Genomic DNA, 25297 nt, shown 5'->3' on the forward strand with positions numbered 1-25297 from the left:
TGAAATTCAGGTTCCTGGGGGCTATGTGGGGCTACTGGAAACCCTGGCGTTAAGTGAGGAAAGAGCTGAACCTAGGTAGCGTATACATAATGGTAGCACAAGAGGTCTCACAGGTCCTTAGAATAGAGCTATCAGGAGTTTTCCTTTCTAGTGACTATGTTGATAAAATTCAAACTCATATGTTTAGAAAGGATGAAGTTTTGGGTAAGATGGTACTTGGCTCCCACAACTTGTAGAGTCTTTTTGTGTTTTCAGTTTCTACAGCTGAGTGTGGGGGTGGGGCATGGTGGAGCCAAGATGGTAGAATAAGGCAGGAACTTGTCTGAACTCTCCCAAATTCACCTCCAAATAACTATAAAATAATGCCTCAAAATGAATTCTGGAGTGGTAGAGCTAACAAAAAAATGAAGTAAAACAGTTTTTCATCCCAAGACAGCTTATTAGGTTAGGTTAGTCTGTCTGACTTGGGTAAAAGAGGAAAACAGCCCAGTGCAGGTGGTGTCTAAGCAAGCCAGCAAGAAGTCTCTGTCCCCAGCACAGGTCAGTACTGAGGCCCTGCAGCCCCAATGCAGCAGGCAAGTGGCCAGACCCCAGTGCAGTGAGTTTGGGATAGTGCCCCCTGTACCTCAGGGGCAGAGCTCAACTTTAAAAGTGACAAAAATAAACACCCCAAACACCTGATTATAGAAAGTTACTACGGTGATACGAAAGATCAGATGGGGACAACAATATCAAACACCTACATGTGAAGCCTCAAAGAAAAATGTGAATTGGTTTCAGGTCCAAAAAGAACTGGAAGAGTTTAAAGAGGATTTTAAAAATCAAATTAGAGGTAGAAGAAAAATTGGGAATAGAAATGAGAATTATGCAAGAAAATTATGAAAAAAGAGTCAATAGCTTGGTAAAGGAAGCACAAAAAATGTGAAAAGATGTACAAAGATTCACTAAAGAAAACAACTCCTTAAAAAGTAGAATTGGCCAAATGGAAAAGGAAGTACGGAAGCTAAATGAAGAAAAGAATTCCTTAAAATTAGAATTGGGAAAGTGGGAGCTAATGGCTCCATGAAACACTGAATCAATCAAACAAAATCAAAACATTGAAAAAAATAGAAGAAAATGTGGACTATCTCACTGGAAAAGCAACTGACCTGAAAAAATCTCTCCTGGGAGAAATAATTTAAGAATTTTTGGACTACTTGAAATCCATGATCAAAAAAAAAAGAGCCTGGACATCATATTTCAAGAAATTGTCAAGGAAAGTTGCCCTAATATCCTAGAACCAGAGGATGAAATAGAAATTGAAAGATTCTACCAATCATCTCCTGAAAGAGATCCCAAAATAAAAACTCCCAGAAAAATTATAGGCAAATTCCAGAACTCCCAGGTCAAGGAGAAAATACCAGAAAGAAACAATTCCAGTCAGGATTACACAGGATTTAGCATTTTCTACATTAAAGGATTAGAAGGTTTGGAATATCATATTCTGGAATGCAAAGGAGCTAGTTTTACAACTAAGTATCACCTACCCAGCAAAACTTTAGGGGAGAAATTGGATATTCAATGAAATAGATGACTTTCAAGCATTCCTGACGAAAAGACTATAGATGAAAAGAAAATACAAGACTCAGGAAAAGCATAAAAAAAATAAACAGGAAAGAGAAAACATAAAGGATTCAATATGGCTAAACTGTTTACATCCCTATATGGGAAGAGACTTGTAACTTTTAAGAACTTTATCACTATTAGGACAGTTAGGAGGAGTATCTACATAGACAGACAGAGGGTGTGGTTATGAGTTGACAGTTTTTGCAGCTGGGGATGAACTGTGAAAATACCAGTAGTTGTCTGTGAAAGGGAAAGATGATAGAGAAATCTGAAGAAAATTTGCTTATGACACTTGACTTCCACAGCATCTAAGGAGAAATTTGCTCATTGTTGTCCAAGACTTTACCTGAGAGACAAAAATATAGGGAAGTTCCTTGTACCTATCCCTGCTGTATGCTGCTGAGTTGTCACATTGACCTTTGGTCTCCAGAATCTTGTTGGCTGCAAGGACTAAATTGGCTCTTCCATGTTGCAGCATTATCTTGAGCTCCGATTGGGGTGACATGTAGAAAAATTGCTAGGTTCTTAAACTCTGGTCCAAATTCTTATCAGTGAAGAACTGTCTCATACAGAGAACCTTATAAAGAAGGTTCTCATAGCCACTAAATAAGAAATCCCCTAAGTAAGAGTGGAGAAATTTAAGCATTAAAGGCTGCAAGCTAATCAAAGAGATGTACATTTCATCCTTTTTAGACAGACACATTAATTTTACTATTTCACTAATATTTATATTTTTTATCTTTAGTTATGAACCTGATAGATCTGGAGACTGACAATCAGCTCAGCATAGTCTAGGGCCCCTAAGTTGTTCCTGCACCATGAGTAATCAATTTGTGGGGGGTATTCAGGGCTTGAACACAGGGGTGTTCTGGGGGAGGAAAGGGAAGAGAATTTGCTTTATTTGACAAAATCATAGCTAAAAATGTGCTTTTTTTCCCTCCTTTTTTTGTTTTCTTTTAAGTAATGGGGCAGGAATAGGGTTAGACTGTTTAAGGAAGGGTCAGGGTGGGGATGACCAGCCAGTATAGTATGGTCATAGATCTAGGACTGGAAAAGACTTCAGACAATTTAGTCCAATCTCATTTTATTGTTCAGCCCTTTCAGTTTGTGTCCCAAGTCTTTGTGACCCATTTGGGATTTTCTTGTCAAAGCTACTGAAATGTTTTGCTATTTCCTTTTCCAACTCATTTTTCAGAAGAGGAAATTGAGGTAAGACAGGGTTAAGTGACTTGCCCAGGGTCTTACAGCTAGTAAATGTCTGAGGCTGAATTTGAACTCAGATAGATATCTTTCTGACTCCAGGCACTGCATTCTATCTGCTGTGCCACCAACCCATTTTATTGTTGAGAGAACTGAGACCCAGGGAGATCAAATGTTTTGCCCAGGGTCACAAAGGCAGTAAGCAGTAGGAGTAGAATTTGAATCCAGATTCCTTTGACTTCAAATCTAATGCTTTTTCCATTCCACGTCTCTCTTGTCTTTTGTGCCAGATTTAGGTCACTTTACCAGTTTGTGTGCTTGTATTATTAAAATACTAAGTAAAATTCCACCAAATGTTGAAACTACACTTAGGTTTGTTAGAAAGACCAGTATTGCCTTCTGGAAGAAGAATAATATGGAAAATAAACAAGAGCTAGAATTTTCTTTTCAGCCATCTCTAGATGATTATATTAAGTTGTTTGAACACTGTGTGTGTGTGTGTGTGTGTGTGTGTGTGCGCACACGTGTGCACGTGTGAGAGAGAGAGAGAGTGAGAGATTTATATTCAAGCAAAACAAATTCCTATATTGGCCATGTCCAAAAAAATATTTGTCTTGATCTTTATCCTGAATCTGTTCCCTCCTGGTCAGGAGGTAGGTAGCATATTTCATCATGGAATTCCAGAGGCCTCTGGAATCTGGCTGGTCATTGCATGAATCAGTATTCTTAAGTTTTTCAAAGTTGTTTGTCTTTCTAATGTTGTTGTTTGTAATCTGTTGGTTCTGCTTATTTCATTCTGCATCAGTTCAATCAAGTTTTCCCAGGTTGCTCTGAAGCCATCTCATTCCTCATTTATTATTATACTACAATAGTATTCCATCACATTCATATACCATAATCTGTTCAGCGATTCCCCAAATGAAGGACAAACCCTTAATTTCCTGTTCTTAGCCACCACAAAAAGCTAGGATAATTTCCCTCTTCCAGATGACTTGTCCACTAATAGCATTTCTCTGTGACCTCAGGCTTTCCCGCCTTCTTTTTTTTCCTCTTCATAAAAACCACAATGAATCTAAAATCTGATGCCCCTGCCTGCCTAAAGAAAATACCCTGGATAGCAGGGCAAAGTCTAGGATAGCAAGAAGCCTTTGGATAACTCCTCCATGCCCTTTGCAAGTTTTCACCTTCCTAACAGGTTACCTGACCTTCCTATACTTTGGCAAGCACAGCTCTAGCTCTGCTTCTTCCAGTCAGTCCTTTTTAAAGGAGACTTCCAAGGGATGATAAATAGCTTTGGAGTTTCTAGTTTAATATTCAACCTGAATCTGGGGAGAGCTGGGTGAAGGTTAGTACTCCTCTGGCTAGTGCCTGTCTTGTTTATAAACATGTTTGCCATTATGAAGAATAATTGGTGGGGTGAGGGTGAGAAGAGAATGGAAGCAATAAAGTTAAAATAAAACTATTAAGCTGTACTGAGACTTCTTATAAATGGAGAAAAAAGATAGGCCTAGACTTCACAGAGAATAGTCAGTTCTACCAAGTTGTTCCAACATATAGCCCAATAGTCTCCAAACTTTTTTGATCATGCCCTCCATCAGTAACAAATTTTTTAACATGTATCTTCCTATGTGTATATATATATATTTACTTATAAATTATATAATTCATTATTATACTAATAATTGTGTACATTATAAAACTTATGAGAAGCAACATGGTCTAGTGTAGCAGCTCTCAAAATGTGGTCCAGGGACCCCTTAGAGTCCCTGAAGTTAAAAATTTTCATAATGCTAGTATACCTTAATTTCTGACATAGTAAGTATCAATAGATGTAATCCACATAAACAAGAATTGTTTGAGGGGTTTTCAATTTTTAAGAATGTAAAGAGGGCTTGAATCCAAAACATGTTAGAACCACTGGTATGGTGGATACAGATCTGGCCTCAGAGCCAGGAAGTCCTGGGTTTATACCTCTGCCACATATATGTGACCTTGGGCAAGTCACTTAACTTCTCTGTACTCTGAGTAGCTCCTTAATACTGGTATTTGAGCTTTGGAAGAGTAGTCAGTAAGAACCCTTTCCTCTCATCCCCCATCTTAATTTCTCCACTCCCCTATTTTTTGTTTTGGATGGAACCAAATGAGTCACTCAGCATCAGCAGGCATGGATGGGCTGTGATTGTCATTACAGATCTCATATTATCTGTTGCTCTCCCCTCTTCCAGCCCACTTCCCTCTTCCAAATTCTCCTCTTTCTGTTAGGATATCACCAGCATCCTTCCAGTTACCCAGGTAACTGTAGAGAAGGTGCCAGCCTTTATTGGTAGAAGAGTTTGTTTGTCAGAAAGTTTCCTATGGCAATAAAAGCAGTTTAGTCCCTATCCCAATAAAACTTACACACACACACTCACACTCACACTCACACTCAAAAAGAATGAGGTAAAGACAATGATATTTGATACTGGAGCAAATAGAGAGCCACTGGAGGGATATGGTCAGATTTATAGTTTAACAATTAAAATTCGGCAGCTGAGTAGAGGATGGATTGCAGTGGAGGAGAACAAGGGAACTGATCAGGAAGCAGTTGGTAATAGCCCTGGCAAAGGTGATGAGGGCCCAAATGAAGATGGTGGCTCTGTGAGTGGAGATGGCTATGAGAAATATGGAGGTAGAAATGACACATTTAGCTGATTTGATACTTGTGGTGAAGGAAAATGAGTAGTTAAGAATGATACAAAGTTTCAAAACCTGGGTAACTGGAAGGATGCTGGTGATATCCTAACAGAAAGAGGAGAATTTGGAAGAGGGAAGTGGGCTGGAAGAGGGGAGAGCAACAGATAATATGAGATCTGTAATGACAATCACAGCCCATCCATGCCTGCTGATGCTGAGTGACTCATTTGGTTCCATCCAAAACAAAAAATAGGGGAGTGGAGAAATTAAGATGGGGGATGAGAGGAAAGGGTTCTTACTGACTACTCTTCCAAAGCTCAAAGCTTGCCATTTGAGGGGGGTCCCTGAACCAGTCATGTGAATTGAGGGCCAGGATATGGTAATACTGGATACAGAATGGGATATTTTGCCTGCAGCAAAGCAGCTGGTGTAGATGAGTAGGGTTAGAAGTAGAAGGAACTAGAGCTGGGAAGTATTGAGGTGGACGGGGGCAAAGTAGGGGAGTGGTGAGTGATAATAGAAAAGAGAGTGGTTATGTGGGAGACAAGCCCCATGGTAGATTATCAAAGGGAAGGTGGGAAATGATCATTTTCTCATACTCGCACTATCTCATGCTTTGGTCCCCACTCTGGAGACCACCATAGCCACCAGTACCTCAACAATCTAGTTTAGGCTTCCGTCATCTAGAGTACCTTGACTGTCTGACTAGAGAGAATAGCTAGAGTTGGTCACTAGGTTACCCCTACATTTAACAAAGATCTGGGAGGAAGAAAATCTCAGCCTGATTTTATCCCAAACACAGATACATAAAAGAAACGTATACTGACGACTTTCACAGCTCTTTCTCTGTGGGCCAGATAGGTCTTGTCCTAGTATCAAGCCTAGGCAAATTTGCTAGACTTCTTTCAGAAGGGCTTTGAGATAAATTAACTTAGGTCTGTATCCAAAGAGTTCATAAAAAAGGGAAAAGGACCCACATATACAAAAATATTTATAGCAGCTCTTTCTGTGGTGGCCAAGAATTTGAAATTGAGGGGATGTCCATCAACTGGGGAAGGGCTGAACAAGCTGTGGTACATAAATGTAAGTAATGGAATACGGTTGTTCCATAAGAAATGGTGAGCAGGCAGACTTCAGAAAAACCTAAAAAGATTTGCATGAATGGATGTTGAGTGAAGTGAGCAGAGCCAGAACACTGCACATAGTAACAGCAACATTGTGCCGTGACCAACTTTGAGCAATGCGATGATCTAAGACTATTCGAGAAGACTCATAATGGGAAATGCTATCCACATCTGGAGAAACAACTGTGGGGTCAGAATGCAGATCAAAGCATATAATTTTCTCTTTCTTTCCTTGTTTTTTGTTTTTTCTTTCTCTTGGTTTTCCCTTTCTGTTCGGATTTGTCTTTCACAACATGTGAAAATATGTTTAATGTGATCATGCATGTATAGTCTATATAAAATTGGAGGCCTTTTTGGGGAGGTTTCCCCTTTTGTTTGGATTCTTCTTTCACAACATGACAATGTGAAAAATATGTTTAATATGATCATGTATGTATAGTCCATATCAAATTACATGCCTTCTTGGGGAGGAATGGAGAGGAGGAGTGGAGGGAGGGGGGGAATTTAGAACTCAAAATTTTATAAAAGCAAATATTGAAAAGTAAAAATTAATAATTTTTAAAAAGACAAATTGATTTTAAATCACTTATTCAATCACTAGTCAGCGTACCTCAATTTTAGTAAACATTTTTTATAAAAGGTACTTTCTTGAATTTCATATAACCATGATACATCATCTTCTGAGATCAGAAGGAGGTTCTGTGGGAGGAAAGGGAAGAGATGTTGGCTCCATTTTTAGAAGGCAAACATTTTAAAGCAGTAAATGACTTTTATGCTTTTTCAGATGAATTTCCCAGATGCATCAGAAATCTGAGAAATGACCTGGTTATTTACCAAAGCTAACTGAAGCTGCTATTTATAGCACCACTGGACCAAGTTAATAATCTCCGATTCAAAAGGTCAGTCGCATAGGTTTGTAAAATGTTAAAGCTGGAAAAGGGACCTTAGAGACCTTTTGTTTCATAGTCATGAATGTGTTATAGAATATTTTATGTCAAAGAATCACTTGGTGGCCAATCTCTGAATGAACCTCTCCATGCTTAGCTGAGCTGGTGCTCAGTGTCTGACATGCAGATGATGTCCAAACCCTTTTCAGTTATTCAGACTAGCTGAAGCTTTCATTCTGTTGGAATAGACAACTTTCCCGAATTCAGGTCATTCATGGCTAATGTGGGAATTTGTTTTGCATGACTATATATATTTATAACAGGTTTTGTTTTTCTTACCTTTTCAATGAGTGTGGAAGAGGAAAGAGGATAGGAGAGAATTCAGAACTGGAAATAAAATAAAGTTGAATTTTAAAAAAAGAATTCAGGTCATTCCCATGCCATGATAAAACAACAGAATAAGGCAAAATATGACACAGATAAAACTACAAAGTGGTGCATGGGTCTCTGAAGCTCCCTACAATGACAATGGGAAAGACAGGAACACAAGATACTAAGAATCTGTTTTTAATCATTCATAAGTATTAACTGGTACTTTAAATGTAAAATTCTTATCCAATGACCAGTTGAGTTGATAGATTATTGAAGGAACTAAGCCACATCTACATTGACATTCTCACTATAAATTTCAAATGCAGTGATATAAAGAAGTTACAGAAATGGAAGAATGTCTCACAACTGTTTTCTCCTCAGAAGATGAATAAAGAAATTGGTGAGGTTGGTTTCTTGCACCTGTCGTGAACAAAAAATGCCATTTCTTGACTTTCATGAAGTTGGTTGTGTCTTATGTAGTAACATCTGTTGCAAAGCATTGGGTAATTGATAAATTTAGCAAAGAACTTGCTGAGAGCCTCCAAACCAGGTCAGTATATACCTTGACATTTAGTGACTTCAGTGTGAAGAAGGACAAATGTGAAGAATAGTAAAAATGTATTGTTTAAAAATGTATGGTTTAAAATTAAGAAATGAAAGAGGCCAAAGGTTTGTGGATAACTCAGAAATCTCCATCTATAGATTTGATTACATACATACATATGTCTGAATATACTGGACGCTTTCTTTAGTAAGAGAATTGGAACCATTTCCAACTTGATAAAAGTTTTCAAAAGAATTTAAAATTATCCACAATTATGTAGAAAGTTGCTCCTAATCATGAATAAGAAAATGCAAATTAAAATGATTCTGAGATTTCATCTCAAACCCAGCAAATAAGCATTGATATCGAGACAAATAATATTGGAGGAGCCATGGGAGAAGGATACACTGGAGTTGTGAATTAGCCCAATCATTCCGGAAAACAGTTTGAGTTTTGTGAGAAAAATCATAAATTAGTCATACCCTTTGTCCCGAGCTCCTTATTGTTATTCAGTCATTTTCAGTCACATCCAACTCTTCATGACCCTTTTTGGGGTTTTTCTTGGCAAAGATACTGGAGTGGTTTGCCATTTCCTTCTCCAGCTCATTTTACAGATAAAGAAACTGAGGCAAAAAACTTGCCCAGGGTCCCATAGCCAGTAAGTGTCCGAGGCCAGATTTAAACTCAAGTCTTACTGACTCCAAGTTCAGCACTCTATCCACTGTGCCACCTAACTGCCCCACACCTCCTACTACTTGACCTATAACCCTACAAGGAGGTAAAAGTCAGGAAAAGGTATCCTCATATGTGCGTGTGTGTGTGTGTGTGTATGTATGTGCGTGTGTGTGTATAGATAGAGATATAGACATCTATATCGCTATCTATATATATAGATATATATATATACCAAAATGTTCAGAACAGCCACTTTTGTGGTAGGAAAAAAACTAGAAGTAAAGTGAGTGCCCATCAATTGAAAAGTCATTGAATAAATTATAGTATATTAAATATAATGAAATATTATTTCGTTATAAAATTAAATGTGAGGAATTCAGAATAACATGGGACTCATATGAACTGATACAGAATAAAGCTAGCAGAAACAAAAGAACATTCCATATGATGAATACAATAATGTAAATGGAAACAACACTAAAAGCCAAATGCTGAGTAGTTATTATGACCAGTTTTGGCTTCCTGAAAAGAGGTGAGGTAAGTACCTCCTTCCTTTTAGTAGAGAAGTGGAGGAGGAGGACTACAGATGCACAATATTTAATACACTGGTGGGTATAATTCATGTGTCTTTTGTGTTGCTAAGCTATTTTTTAGTTTATTCCCTGAAAGAGCTCATTTTATATATTATATCCAGAAATAAGTGGTGATGGAACAAAATTAGTATTTATAAGTTGAAAGGTGTCTAGATCTGGAGAGTGTAAATACACACACACACACACACACACACACACACACACACACACACACACACACACACACACACACCCACACACACACCAAAAACCCTGAAACGGACATCTTAACCAATAGGAAAATGACTTTTATGAAGGCCATTTCAGAATCAGTCTGGAGTCAGATCATTGATTAAAACAAAGGTCAAAATTAATAAATTGGAAAAAAAAAAAAGATAAAAATGAGTTACGACTACATGGCTCCAAATCTGTTTTGGCAATGTTGCCTCTGAAATGGGAAATGGATAAAAGTAAAAATCATTTTTTTTATTATGACTATTATTTAGAGGTTTAACCAATATAACAAATTTACTTTCAGTCAACAAATACTGGATTGTGTTTCCATGCAGAGAGACATGGCAGCCCATTGTAATGCCAGAATACTAGCTCGTTTGCAAGCTATTAAAGAGGAAGATAATTGGATGGGGGAAGGGGAAATGTTACAGGAGAACTATCATTTTATAAAACAGGTTAAAAAAATGAGGAATCTTCAGAAAACTTGGCTTGAGACTCAACTAAACCAGATCATTCCAGGAGCATTTGCAGATAAAGCTGGAAAGAAGACAACAAATAAATGTGAAATGGAACCAGTCTTGCAGAATTTCACTAGTGATCTATTCTCTTAATCTGGGAGAGTACAACCATAATATTTGGATGCCACCACCTTGGTACCTCTTAAGTATAGAGGTGGTTTAGGTAATAAAAATAGCACTGAAGAAAATGAAGAATTAGAAGTGGCACTATAGAAAATTAAATTAGGAATTATGGCTGGACCTGATCAAATAACATATAGAAGAAATCTGTTTTTGGAGGCAGTGCAATTTTAAAGATACTCAAGGATTTTTCCTTAATGATATCTAAAGAGAAAAGTCCAAAGGAATAGAAAAGATCATAGACAATCCCTTTTTTGAAAAGTGACTAAGAAGGCGTTGTTATCTACAAATTCATATACCTATTTTCTCATCTAAGATCTGTATAAGAATGGTCTGTTTATGCATCAAAGTTATCCTTGATGGAAAATATGAACAGGGAGGGAATAGGCATACTGTAGCAGAAGATTCTTCTTAGTAGATCATATCATCAGTCATACAAATGATTTGGTATGGCTAATACAAAATCCTATTCTATATATATTTTTTGTTTGCAAAAAATATTTGACTCAATAGGAAAAAACCCACCCTTAAAGACTCTCCCACAAGGTATTGTCTCATGCATATGTTAAGGTTATTCAAGATTCTTTGATGGCTGTAACCACCAAGACAATTTTTATTCAGTTATCCTCTGGCAGTATCTAGTGACTATCAAAATAGACCTGTTCTCCACAAAGTTGTTCACCAGTGCCAGGAAAGATGTCCTGTTCAAAGCCCAAATGGAGGAGGGAATCTCTGTAGATAGTGAGGTGGTCCATATATTCCTGTTTATAGATGTCATTGTGCAGATTGCAGAGAACCTCATAATTCTACAGGACCTCCTCCAAGGGATCCAGGGTCACCCTGAAGAAATTTTCCTTCCCACACAGGAAAAACATGTATTGCCCAGGTTTATGGAATTAGATGAGCAACTCTATTCATTGAATAGGTGCTACCAGATGGATGATGAGCTGGGCCTAGAATTGAATAGGAGAATGTGCATAGAATGGAAGCCTGTTGAAGGCTGGGACTGTTTTAGATTTTATCTGTATCCCCTTTGCCAACCAGCACCTGCCTTAAATGTAATAGAAACTTAATAAATTCGTGTTGAATAAATGAGAAAGAGCTAGATCCTGCTTAGGAAATTTCACAGCGCCATTTGCAGAGCGCACCAGGTCCCTGCTGCTAACGCACATTTTTGAACTCCATAATGATATATGATAACAAATCAAGGAATAACACCACCACATGAATAATTAGTTATACTCCATCTGAAAAACAACATAAAGCCACACGATCGGTGTTAATGCCCTGAGGCATGCTGCCAATATTGCTTACAAGCAAGGAGTGTCAAAGGCACCCGGAATGTGTGTGATTAAAAAGAACAAGGAGTTGTTAATGTTTGAAGAGCGTCAGATAAACGGTCTGAAAGTTACATCGGTGTCTATGAAATATTAAAAGACAGCACTGGGTGGATCTTTTACGGAGGACTCGGGAGAGAACACACCCAAGAACTGCAGGGTAAGAAGACATAGATGGCTTGTAATCTGTATCTGCTGAGAGCCATCCAAATAACCTTGTTAGGACAGGCAGCATGGCATAATGGAAGGAGTGTCAGAGAGGCTGTCAGGAAGACCTGAGTTCAGATCCTGTGTCTGACATTTACTAGCTAAATAACCAGCGGCAAGTCACTTAAGCTTTCTGATTCTGATTTTCGTTATATCTAAATGAGAACGATAACCTAACTCGAGGTTGTGATGAGACCCAAATGAGATGATAATGTCTGTAAGACACTTAGATGACATTTATATGGAACTTAAAATTTTGCTAATAATCATGAGAATATTAACCTGCAACCAAAACAGATTTTAAAAATTTCATTTTAGAAGTGCTAGGTTTCAGGTATCATGATGTCCAGATGGAGATAACTAGAATGCATTTGGAGATATAGGACCTAAACTCCAGGTAGAGGGCAGACTGAATATATACATTTAGGAGTTGTCTGCTTCAAGGTCATAACTTAAGCTATAGGAGCAGATGAGATTGCCTTTGGAGAAAAGTTAAGGTAACAGGGCTGAGGACAGAGTTTTGAGGCATACCTATGCTTAATAGGCAAGAAAAAACCAATGAGGGAAACCAAGAAGGAATAATCAGAGGAAAGAAGAGACCTAGCGAGACAGTGTCACAGGTTCCGAGGATGAAGAAAGAGTATTAAGAAAGACTCAAAGAAAAAGACTCAATAGTGTCATGCTCCAGGAAGGTTAAGAAGTATGAGGAGGTGGAGAAGAAACTATTAGATCTGGTCATTAAAGAGATTATTGGTGATTTTGAAGAGAACAGTGTCACCTGAGTGGTGGGAACAGAAACCAGATTACTTGGGATTAAGGAAGGAGTAGTGGTGACTGTCTATCTCCTACTTGAAACTTACCTTTTAGAGATAAAGGATAAAGGTCACTTGTCATCACTATACAATCTAGCAAGTTATATCTAGCCACATATTTGTCAGTTTGGGAACTGACACTAATAATCTCTATTTTTGTTTTGTTTTACTCCTACAGCCCCTTCCAACTCTAAGAGATGTGATAAACCAAAACTAACTGCTTGACTATTCATAGGAGTAGAGCTTGTGAATAGAACCAAGTATGATAAAAGTTAAACAATGGTCATTTGATCAGTCCAAGTTGAAATCAGTCTATATGCCAAAGTTCAGTATACTTTAATTAATGTTCCACATCTAGATGTTATGTACTCAATTGGTTGGATGCTAAATAAGTTATTCCCACAGCACACTGATTTAACTTGATAGGCATCTTTTTGTCTAATGAAATATTTTATGCTAAATCAAGTAGCAGTATTTTCTTTGGTTTTCCTAAATTACCTGTAGAAGAGATTGTTGCAACCTGTTCCTAGCACTTTTTAGAAAATTTTTCATAAATATGAGAGATGGTGTGGTATAGTAGAGAACTAGACTTGAAGCTGGGAAGATCTGAGCTTTAGGCTTTCTTCTGTCAAATACTGACTTATAACCCTTAGCAAGCCATGTAACTTCTCAATGTGGTAGGCAACTCTCTAAGACTAAGTTGCAGAGAAGATATTGACTTGAACTGGTAAAGAGAGTTTCCTCACTTGGGAGTTCTTTATACCAATAAAGTTATAGTTCCAGTTCTTCCAGTTCCTATTTTATCCAAATATACTGTCTCAAATACTCTATGACTTAGTAGTTATCCATAAGGAGATCTATGAGTTTTAGCATCTCAATTTAAAGTCATCTTTATTTTTTTTAACTTGATAAACATCTCACTCATTTAAATTGACAGACCCTATTTTCAAGACTTTTTAAAAATTCCTCCCAAATATGTGGACTCTACAGTGGGGCAAAAAGAAGAAAAACCTCTAAGATGGGTGAAGTTTTAGAGCCATTGTTTTTTCTTCTCCAGGTGCAAAGCTGTGCTACTAAAATAAGGCCATTCCCCCCATTACTGCATCATGGATACTCCAGAGTACAACCGCTTTGTGGATCCAGAAAAGATGGAAGCTATGATCCCGGACCAAGGACCCAAAGAGATGATAAGCACAGACTTCCAGGAGATAAAACAGTTAGCACGCCAGGGTTACTGGGCCCGAAACTACACTCTTAGGGGAAAGGTTTACCAAAGGCTGATTGAGGACATTCCATGTCGAACAGTCACACCAGATGCCAGTGTGTACAGTGACATTGTAGGAAAGCTTGTGGGCAAACACAGTAGCACTAACTTCCCTTTGCCTGAGTTTGTAGATGATAGTATGGTCCCAACCTACTGCCTGAATCCACAGGGAGAAGAAGCTGTCCGAAAGATCCTCCTGTGTATTGCTAACCAGTTCCCCGACATTTCCTTTTGTCCAACACTCCCAGCAATTGTTGCCATACTTCTTCACTATAGCATTGATGAAGCAGAGTGTTTTGAGAAAACATGTCATATCTTGGCTTGCAATGACCCTAATAAGAGGTTTATTGACCAGAGCTTCCTCGCCTTTGAATCTTCTTGTATGACATTTGGGGACCTTGTTAACAAATACTGCCAGGCAGCCCACAGAATGGTGGTAGAATTGTCAGAGGATGTATTACAGGTCTACTGTGACTGGCATCGGTGGCTCTTTGGGGATCTGCCATTCCATTACTTTGCCCGAGTGTTTGATGTATTCCTGGTTGAAGGTTACAAGGTGCTCTACAGGGTTGCTTTGGCAATTCTCAAGTTCTATTATAAGGTGAAAGGTGGGCAGCCCCTGGCATCAGACAATGTGAAGCAGGATATCCGTATGTTTGTCAGAGACATCGAAAAGTCAGTATCACCTGAGAAGCTGCTAGACAAATCCTTTGCCATCCGTCTCTTCTCCCGGAAGGAGATCCAGCTCTTGCATTTGGCCAATGAGACAGCTCTGAAGCAGAAAGGCATCACAGTCCACAATAAGAGGTGAGGTAGTTGATTTGGTCCTCAGTCCACACCTCAAATCCAAGGACAGCCTTTCCCGTCCTCTCCCTTTTCCTCTCAAATAAGGGTAGGTTGACATTTGGGGGACTGTGAGACCAGTGTCTGTGTACTGAACACAGGAAGCTTGTGCTTGTAAGAAGAGTAGACATGTATAAAATGATTTTGTATGTACATGTGGGGTATGAGTTTATCTCTTAGGGAGCCTGAAGACTATTGGGTATTTTCCCATTCACTCCCAAGGGCCTTCTAAATAAAAATCACTACAGTTTATCATTTTTATGAAAGTGATGACCCAGAGGTCATATATCCCATCTGTGGGAGGATGGTGGGGGTGAGGAAAAAGAAGACTGTGGACAGCCTTTGGCCTATCCCCAAGTCTGGGAACTTGAAGTTAATCTGGGCCTGTGAGATGGGACTGGTTTCAAGGGAAAGTCCAAGGTACCTTCAGTCATTGTGAGACTGAACTTCCTCTCAGGCTAGTCAGAAGTGATGCAGTTGATAGAGTGCATTAGTGGCCTTCAAACTCTGGCTCCTACTACTGTACTCCCTGTTGTGTCTTAACCAAACCATGCTTCTCCCTGCAGAACAATCCCTTAATGATACTGGCTGGAAAGTCCACATTGCTGTGCTTGTAGGTATCCTAGAGTTAAACTCCTACACTGTAGAGGGCCATCTTTGTCTGTGACTATGGGACTGTCTTTGTTCAAGAAGTAATATGTTTACATCTTTCTCTTTAGGCTTATGCAAAGAGCTTACTGTGGATCCTAGGGACTTATTGTTAATCTTTTCCTATCTGTCTCATTTTTTCTTTAATTCCATGTCCACTGCCTCCTCCTGTTTTTTAGTGTTTCATCTTCTCAAAGGTAGGTTTGAAAACTGAATCTTCCTGCTTCTCGTCTGTCTTTTTTCTGCCAGTTTTTGGACCCTGCCTCACTAGTCCTGTCTGCCAGCTGTGTGTGTGTGTGTGTGTGTGTGTGTGTCTGTCTGTCTGTCTGTCTGTCTGTCCTGTGCTTGGCTGACTCTCCATATTCTGTCTCACTGGTGCTATCTGCCTGTCTGTGCTTGGCTTACTCTGGGTCCTTGCCTTATTGATGCGTCTGCCTGTCTGTCTAACCTGTGCTTGCCTGAATCGTAGACCCTGCCTTGCTGGTGTGGGGACTGGTTCATGGGAGTTGGGGAAAGCAGCCCAGGGAACCTGTAAATATGGTCCAAAGGGTGAAAACTTCAACACAAGCTAGGGTCACCTTGATGCCCCCAGATCTGCTTTGTATAAAATGAAAACACTCCAGGTTTGTGGGGGAGAGCATATGAAGTAACAGACAAAATGGGCAGGCATGTGGAAAGAGTGAACCATTGCACAGAATGTGACTTCCCATCAAGATCTTTGGAAATATCAGAGCACTAAATTTTCCCTCCTCTGAGGTTACATGTGACCTCAAATTCCTGTCCCCAAAGCACCAAAGAATGTACTATGAAAACAATACAAGCTTTAATTGCCAGAAGCATAAATCCAGATGAGAACCTTTGTTTGAAATGTGGATCCTTATTAATTGGGGAAGGAAAGAGGGGAGCCTGTGATTAGTCCCATAAGCCTAGGGTATCAACAGCCTGGTCATACATAGTACTGGCTATTTGATCTATAAGTGACAGATATCATTACCATAGTTCTCTGTTCTAGAGTAAAATATTAGGAAGTTTTGTGGAACAAAGAAGGTGAACTGATGTGTGAGTCAGAGAGAAGCCCCACTTGTTTTACTTTTTGGAAATAGCAAATTCTTGATATAAAATGCAGTGTCACCAGTACAAAGGAATAAGTGACTGAAGATTGGTTAAATATATCAAGCTAAAGTGAGATTGTGGCTAGCCTAGAGGAGCACAAATGGGTCCCAGACCAAACTGGACTGAAAACATTCCCTCAGCCAAAGCCTGAGTGGGTGGAACTGGGCTATCCATGCCTTCCTTGACAACTTTTGAGTTTCAGCATTCCCTCCCTCTCAGTGAGGCAAACCCAGTGTTCTAGATTGTGAAGGAGAGTAAGTGTGGGGACAGTCCCAGAGGTCTCAGGTGAAAGACACAATAGAGGGAGAACAGAGTCCAGGTCTTGATTGCCTTTTCTTTGGGATTGCATTTGGTCCAGGGACAAGGATTTCAGATTTCAGACCTTTTGCCAGAATTAAGAGACTTGAGGAGCTTCCCTACTTACTCATTAGGGATTTTGTTGACCTTTCAATCCTCTTTCCCTCACTGTTGTTCTCCTGGTGCTTTTTCCTCTTGGGTTGTGCATATCTTAGCCCTGGTTCTTTACGTATCTTCCTACTGAGCCTGTTCCTTTTAGAGGTTTCATTTTCTAAGCCAGGAAAATTAGCATTCGTGGAGATTACCTGTCCTTCCCTGAACTGACAGAATGGTTGGGATCACTTGTCTCAATAGTCAGTACTCACTGAAGTTTTGTTGATTCTTGGATAAGTGGAAAAGTAAGGTTTCTTATCTTCATTTTTCACATTAAAGCTGTCAGAGCAATAGATGCCACATTGGAGAGGTTCCTAGAAGGGAAGAACTTCAAGTCTGGGAAGTCAAGCATGTTGAGGGTTCTTCAGATTGGTTTCCAAGTGGAAACTACAGCTGTAGTCTTGAAGGAGCAGTCCATTTTGAAAGAAATCTGAGATGTGTGTGCCTGGGAAGTCAGCTTTGTCCCTGAACACAGTGGCATGGAGGGTTTTTTTGCTTAAATTTGAAGGTCTTAATTCAATAATGCCTCATAATGAGCCAGGCACTATGCAGAGTGCTTGAAATACAAAAAACCAAATAATCCCTGCCTTCAAGGAACTTAATTCTACCAGTAGTTTACTCTTCTGTATTCCCATAGAGCTACTATATGAACAGGAAGGATAATAGAACCTAGAGAAACTGAGGGACTGGCCTCCTGAATATATATGTGACTTGACAGAACTCCTGGTTGCTCTTGCCTTGAGACTTTAAGGGAAAGAAGGACTCTGTCTTGTACATAGGCTGAATTCTTTCACAAGTAAGGGAATAGTGCCTTTGGAATTGAGGTTGCCTGCATGGGCTATAGCACTGGCTGCCACTTTTCTCCATCTCTTTCTTCCCATGCAGACTGAGAACCCCCATAATGGGAGTCTCATTCAAGCCTGGTCCCAAAATGCCACTCTTCTTTCCTTGTTTTGGCTGTCTGGGAAGCTTCATGATATGTAGCCGCCTTGGAATTCTAAACTCATCTCCCACCTCCCCCAGGCAGTTCGTGCACTTGGCTGTTCATGCTGAGAATTTCCAGTCAGAGATTGTCACTGTGAAGGAGATGCGAGACATCTGGTCATGGCTCCCTGAACGGTTTGCTCTCTGCCAGCCTCTGCTGATTTTCTCCACTACACAGCATGGATATAGCCTGGCAAGGTAACTTTATCCAACCATGCCCTGCTTATATTCATATAGGATCCCTGAACTAAGGATCTGAATGGCTCCTTTCTCTTTTGGCTCTTCTATAGACAACATGAAAAGGGAAATAATGGAGGGGAAATTGGGGCCCTGGGCTTGACACCTCCATACTTTCCTGACTGGGTAAACTAAATGGTAATTAGTTCTACTGAAAGGGTTGAAGCTCATTTCCATGCTGCCTGAGGCCCTAATTCCCTGGGGTGTGGCCTTCATACCGGTGGTCATAGAAATCTCCGAAGCTTCTTATCCAGGATCAACATGTCCTTCCCTTCTTTGGTTTTAGGCTTTACTTCCCTAAAGTGATTAAGCTCAAATAAATATTATTCTTGAATACCTATTATACCTTTCTCTGGACCAGAAATCTTAGGAGATAAAGAAGACATGGTTGGGCCTTGCCCTTGAGAAACTTATTGATTAATTTGTAAAAATGAAAATAACATTCAAACAGCAAGGCATAACTGATTCAACCCCTTTCCTTTTGACCAGGAACCTGAGGGAGCCAGATGCTGGGTTATGTATGTTAGCTGCTGATATCTCTTGAACAAAAGGCTCCTCCAACCCCAGCTACTCCCTTTTGCCCCAGGCTATGGGAGGGATATACTGATAAGGTCTTCTACTTATCTCAGGTCACTGCCAGCTACTAGACTGGAATCTGTCAGGTAGAGAGGGGACTGTAGTGTCAGTGCTATTGCTTGGCCTTTCCAAAGTAGTGGTTGACACTAGTAAGTCATAAGTGTTCTAGGAAGGGAGATGCCAACAGTCTGCTTTGGTGAACTCCCACAGGCAGCATCTGCCAGCCCCAGCTCAGACACCAAGCAGCCTGAACCACATTTCTTAGTCCTTTTCAACCACTGCAGAACAGCACGTGCCAGGCTTGTCCTCTAAGAAGATTCCAGCCCGAGGCCTCAGGAAGGGTGGAGGGGAGACATAGTTGGCACCAGTTCAGTCTGCACCTGTTTTCTTTCTTTCCTGCAGTGTAATTTTTTCTCCCCACATATGCTGTTTCCTCAAGCATAGTGCAAGTTTTTCCTAGGCAAGGATCAAGTGTCCTGTTTCTTTTGTGTCCTTTATGGCACCTATTTAGTTTTGTCTACAGTAGGAATGCTGCCGAGGAACTTGACCCGAGCGGGTGTGCGCTCTGCTTTGGCAGAGCTGTTGTTCTGCCATGGTAGTACTCCTCAGCCACTTTGACCTGAAGTGTGAGACAGAAGAACTGGACCTCCCCACCTCCCTTTCCCCCACTCTGAGCTCCCAACCAACCAAGAGAGTCTGCCTTCTTTATCCCTTTTGGAATATCATGATGGTGCCCATAACTACTGCTGCTGACATATCATTTCTGCCTGCAGGCTTTATTACCACTGTGAGGGACATGAGCCAACTCTCCTTCTCCTCAAGACAACAACAAAAGAGGTAAGTAAGGCTAGATACCTGAGACTTCAGATAGTTTTGTTTCCGACATTTCTAAACTTAGCTCCTCATGATCTTATTATGGCTCTGAGTAATGAGGGGATTGGGAGAAATGGGGGAGGTTGAACAAAGCATGGAGCCCCTTGGTGAAAGGACGCCGCCTCTAGAGTATACATGTGGGGGGATGTTTCAGACTAAGAACCTGAGTTTAGAAAAAGAATATTTGTGGAAAGAATAACTTAAACAATGGGACTTATTTTATGTTAGTATTTCAAATGCTTTGACAGGTAAACTGGAGGTGGGGGATTGTGAGGGAGGGGGGAAGAAGTCCTAGAGATCACGTTGCATCAGTCCAGCCTGATTAGGAATTGTCTTCGACTTTGAGGACACTTAAACTCAAGGGGTTCTGGAGCAGGGAGAAAGGTATTCTTTCCTTGTCACCGTGGGACCCTGACCACTGGGGTCTGAAGAATGTTGTGCCTCTGGCACTAATATCCTTTATTCTTTGTGTCTAAGTTGGGAGCAGGTGCCCAGAGCCCCTGTCTCTGTCCCCTTCCATTTTAGAGAGCTCTGAAAAATAACCGTTTATGGGTACTGGTAGGAGATCTAGGTATTTCCACCCTGAGGGAAAATGGGAGCTCAGACCCCTTTGGGTAGAGTCCAGACTGGTTCTTTAGCTCCTTGGATAGTCATGAGCCTCCATTCTTCTACTTGAAGAATAACCAGTATGGAAATGGTTGGGCTTTGATTGTTGGGAGGCTAATATGAAGGTTGGAGTTTCACATTCTCTTATTCTAGGTTTGTGGTGCTTACCTGTCGACAGATTGGAGGGATCGAAATAAATTTGGAGGCAAGCTGAGCTTCTTTGGGACTGGGGAGTGCTTTGTGTTTAGGGTGAGTGGGCCTTAGTATGAAGGAGCAGGACACTGATGATAAATAAGCATGAAACCTTTAGGGGGGAGTTCCCTCTCTTGGGGAATGTGTGTGCTGATTGGTCACCGAGTTCTCTTACCTGTGCCCCGCCCCCAGAGAGATGTAAGCTCTAAGGATGGTGGGTCATGACTTTGCGGGGAGTGAGCATTTTAGCCCTTCTGACTCCCCTTCCCTTGTCCCGGCCCCTCATTCAGTCGTCAGACTCTGATCCTTTTGTTCCCTCATCCCTACAGCTGAAGCCAAAAGTTCAGCGATATGTCTGGGTTGTGATCAAACACCCAGAGCTGGCCAAGAGTTCAGCCTCAGAACCCACAACATCAGGTCTCCAGCTCAGCCACACAGCCTCCACGGACCCCTCGAAACGGCTCTCGCCTTTTTTGGCTGCTCGGCACTTCAGTCTTCCTTCAAAAGCTGAATCTATGTTCATGGCTGGATCCAATGATTGTATCATCATAGGTAAGAGGCTGCCCTGCCTACCATATCGTCCCCTACCATTCCAACCTTGATTCTCCCATATTTTTCCCTTCTTCCTACCTCCTCCCAAAACCTTGACCTTTTCCCTGCTATTCTCTTTCCTTTCCTTTCCCCAAGCCATACAATATATGTGTGCCTACATATCTGCCTTGAGCATTCTTCCCTCCAAGTTTAGTCTAGTATCATATATATATTATTAATATGTATATATATTAGAGCTATATTTAGGTCCTCTGAGGTCATCTAACCCAAGCCCATCATTTTACTATAAGGAAACTGAAGCCAAGAGAAGGTGAGTGAATTGCCCAAGATCACAGGTTAAAGAAATGGCAAAGCAGGTTTCCTTTCTATCCACTCCTATACTTTCCTACCCTCCCAAGGTCAGTTAGCCCAGATTTCCTTCCAGATTTTTACCACCCTGCTGGCTGATGCTGGTTTCCTTTCTGGGTATGACCAAAGCACAGGGGCTTGAGGGAGGGAGAGTGATGGTATTTAGGGGAACCTCAAGTGTAGGACTGTTCCACTTTTGGTCTTCCAATAGTCTTTCGCCCATGCCAACTGAGCTCCTCCATCCTCAGCCTTGAGCTCAACAGTGTAGGGTAGGGAAGAGTGAGGAGACATAAGCCTTGCCTATGTCTAGGGAAGCTGGTAGTGGTAGAAACAATTCTTTTACATGGTAACAAGAAATAATATAATCTATTGTACCCTAGGCCCTAAGTATTGGAAGTTCAGAAGTAGGCTCGAAAAATCAGATTTGCTATGAAAACCATGCTGACTTTTCAAGTGAGGAGTTCTCGTTGGCAGTTGGAAATGTCCTAAGGCTTAAGTTAGACTTTATGCATATCACTCCCAAAGTGATGGTGATAGTTTGAATTCATATGGATACATTTGCTAAGTACTAGCTATAGCTACTGACCTTTTTATCTCCACAGGTGGTGGAGGTGGCCAGGCTCTGTACATTGATGGGGACCTGAACCGAGGCCACACAGGACATTGTGAAACCTTTAACAATGAGCCTCTGTGCTCTGAAAACTTCCTCATCTCCTCCTTAGAGGTGTGGGGCTTCTGGAACGCTGACATCCAAGAGTAGAAAGAGCCTTGCTCACCAGTCCCTTCAAGGAAGACAAAGACATTCAGGGGTTCCCAGCACAGGAGGAAAGCTACTCCAGGATGGACTTCCCCATTTTCAGGTCCTGAACCTGGATATTTCTATCCACAAGGCCCTGTGATCCTTTAGGGGGTCTCTTTTCATCCCAGCTTTCTATGATGGCTACTGACCCCTCTGAAAAGTCAGCCTGTACTCAAGACTTCCAGAAACTTCCCTTCATCCCCCAGGGAATGGGTTAGTTTGAGCTGGAGCCTGTTATGGAGATCAAATCATCTCTGGAGACAGACTCAAGCCTTGCCCCATCTGCTTAGAGACTTTGGTGTAATCCACAGTCCTGTCTCCTCTTGGGACAGAGCCCATGGATGGTGCTGGAAGACAGATAAATATAGCAAAGATGACGCTAGGCGAACCAATTCCAAGGTCATGCCTAGGCCCTCTGGCTGTTCCTGAAGGTTGGGCTGGGGGAAGGCTAAGGGTAATCCAGGGTGCAGGTGAACAAAGCCCCTTGCATGAAGCCCTCTACTGTTGCCCAGAGGGTCACTAGGCTTCCCCAGATATAGCCCTTGGGGCCACCCTTTTCCTCTCTCAAATCTTAGACTCGGATGTGGACAAACAATCCTCCCAATAGGCACCTTAACTTTCTGGGTTTTGAAAAGGCTCAAGTCCAAGAGACAGAAGTCCTCAGAGGGGATGGAATTAACGCTGGATGCTGGAATTAGCACTCTACACAAATCCCTCATGCCATCATAGCTGTCTGAGCCCCCATCCACTTTCCTCCCTTGTCTAGGTATCTTGGTCCCTTTATACCCTAAAAAAAAAATCTCATTGTGTGTATATATGTCTCTTCCTGTAACACTGAATCTGGTTTTCTGTGCCTGGGTGCTTGTCCTGTTCTTTTTCTTTGGAGTTTCTGAGGTTACTGTCTACAAATATCAGGTACTGGGTGGGACCTGAAGAATAGTGGTTCTACTGCCTCATCAGGGCTTATGCTCTATTGCCCTGCTACTCCTAGGACTTTGGTGCCCCCATGTGGTGAGAAAGAAGGTGACCTCTGGTGACTGATCCTTCTCCTTGGGGTATATAAGAGATCTTATCTCCTTTGGTTGGGTAGCCTTGTCCCAAGCTGCCTCTTGTTCAGGATTCCGAAAAGCCAGCAGAACAACGCTATGGAAAAGGAAAAAGTTACAGAGGTGCTTTTGAGGTAATTTCCAAGCCAAGAGTATGTCAAAGCTGGTGCAGACTTCCCTCTGGATGTCTCCATCAAGAGCCTTGATTCTTTCCTCTGCCTTCCCATCTCCTACTCTGGGCTTTTCTCTAGGAAGGGGGAAGGCGCCATGGCATGTAGTCTTATCCAATCATCCAATGAAAGCTTGCTCAGAATCAATTACTTATGGTTCAGGACAAGGAGGCAAAGGATACTGAGGCAGCATGAGCTGGAGGCATGCCCTTGGAAACTGCCACATCTGACTGAGTTCCCACTAACTAAACTTTGTTCTTTTGCTTGCCTACTCTCTTGGGGCCCGCTACCCACTACAGCTCCAAATGTACCGCAGGTTTGATTGACATTTTGTCCTTTTATTTGCCAACACTTTAGAACTAAGCAGGTTGTTTTTTCTTTTCCCAGAGAACTCTGTATCTGATTAATTTGTTTTAAACCTTAAAGCCCATAGTAACAGTTATTTTCCAGGAATTTTTGCAGAATGAAGGAAATCTTTACAGTTTTCAAATGAGGCCTGAATAAATTGAGATCAGATTTAAAAGCTAAAATCTAGTTACATTTACATATGAGTGCCCTTTACAGAGAGGAGTTTGGGAGTTGGGCCATTTCATTTCAGTTCGACATTTATTAAGTTACAAAGCATTATCCTAGGCACTAAGGATAGAACTAAATGAAACAGTTTCTGATCCTCCAGCTTGTAATAATACATAACAGCAAGCATTTATAAAGTGTTTATTCTGGGCCAGGCACGAGGCTAAGTAAGCACTGAACATAGAAAGTCAGCCTTTCAATGTCTGTGCCTTTAAGAAGTTCACATTCTAATGGAGGGACAGCATGTGACTATGTAAGTACAAGGTCCATAGAGAATATTGGAAGGTAATCTCAGACAGAAGGAACTGGGATGGGGAAGACCAATATAGAAGGTACTGCAGAAGGTTAGCTTTAAGTGATGCCTGGCTGTTTCTTGCACATCACATTCCATCTCCCAGCACCCATACCTGGAATGCTCCCCTTTCTCATCTCCATCTCCTAGTTTCCCTGACTTCCTTCATATATCAGCTAAAGCCCCACTTTCTGCAAGAAGCCCTTCCCTAGCCTCATTAATCTTATTGCTTCCTGAAATTATCTCCAACTTACCCAAGCTGTCCCCAAAGTCTTAGTGCAGTTTTAAACTTTAGTAACCCCAAGTGCACTTTAGTAGCTTAATACTGCACTGAGACTTTTGGGACATCCTGTGTATCCATTCTGCACATAACTGTTTATTTATATGTTGTCCCTCCTCTTAAAAATTGTGAGCTTGAGAGCAGGGGCTGCCTTTTGCCTCTTTTCTTCTAAGCACAGTGCCTGCCACATGATAGATGCATTAAATGATAGCTTACTGACTGACTAGGAAAATCTCCAGCAGCTGAAGGGGAAGGACGAATCAAGGGGAGCCATTTAAGGCAGGGAGAGCAACCAGAAGGCTAGTGCAGTGATCCAGGTGAGATGTGCATGGACTTGGGTAATGGCTAAGGGAGGAGCACTTTCTACTAAAGAAGTAGAAATAAGATTTAGCAGCTGATTAGCTCTGAGGAAAATTGCAGAGTTGAATATATTACCAAGTCTGTGAACCTAGGTGACTTAAAAGTCACATCAATAGGAAAGTTCAAAAGAAGAGTGAATTGAGAAGGAGGAAAGATACTGAATTCCACTTTGGACCTGTTGAATATGAAGTGGTAGTGGGAATACTGTCCA

The 25297-nt window shown here is 41.0% G+C and overlaps 1 protein-coding gene across 11 annotated transcripts in view; it reads left to right on the top strand.

Annotated features, from left to right (window-relative positions):
* The window catches only part of TBC1D24 (TBC1 domain family member 24), a 40838-nt gene extending 17620 nt beyond the window's left edge, over positions 1–23218 (top strand). For 5 of the 11 annotated variants that reach the window (XM_072597671.1, XM_072597664.1, XM_072597685.1 and 2 more), the window contains 7 exons: positions 7387–7501; positions 13938–14951; positions 18222–18380; positions 19769–19832; positions 20628–20723; positions 20996–21218; positions 22169–23218. In XM_072597671.1, the coding sequence (XP_072453772.1) occupies positions 13987–14951; positions 18222–18380; positions 19769–19832; positions 20628–20723; positions 20996–21218; positions 22169–22326 (1665 nt within the window). In that variant the 5' untranslated portion in view covers positions 7387–7501; positions 13938–13986 and the 3' untranslated portion in view covers positions 22327–23218. Of the gene's footprint in view, positions 1–7386; positions 7502–8187; positions 8267–13937; positions 14952–15814; positions 15833–18221; positions 18381–19768; positions 19833–20627; positions 20724–20995; positions 21219–22168 lie in introns of all 11 variants that reach the window. The other 6 variants (XM_072597625.1, XM_072597652.1, XM_072597635.1 and 3 more) reach the window with 3 other exon arrangements.
* Positions 23219–25297: the final 2079 nt, after the last annotated feature.

This window comes from Notamacropus eugenii, chromosome 1 (genome assembly GCF_028372415.1).
Source record: "Notamacropus eugenii isolate mMacEug1 chromosome 1, mMacEug1.pri_v2, whole genome shotgun sequence".
NCBI classification, from domain to species: domain Eukaryota; kingdom Metazoa; phylum Chordata; class Mammalia; order Diprotodontia; family Macropodidae; genus Notamacropus; species Notamacropus eugenii.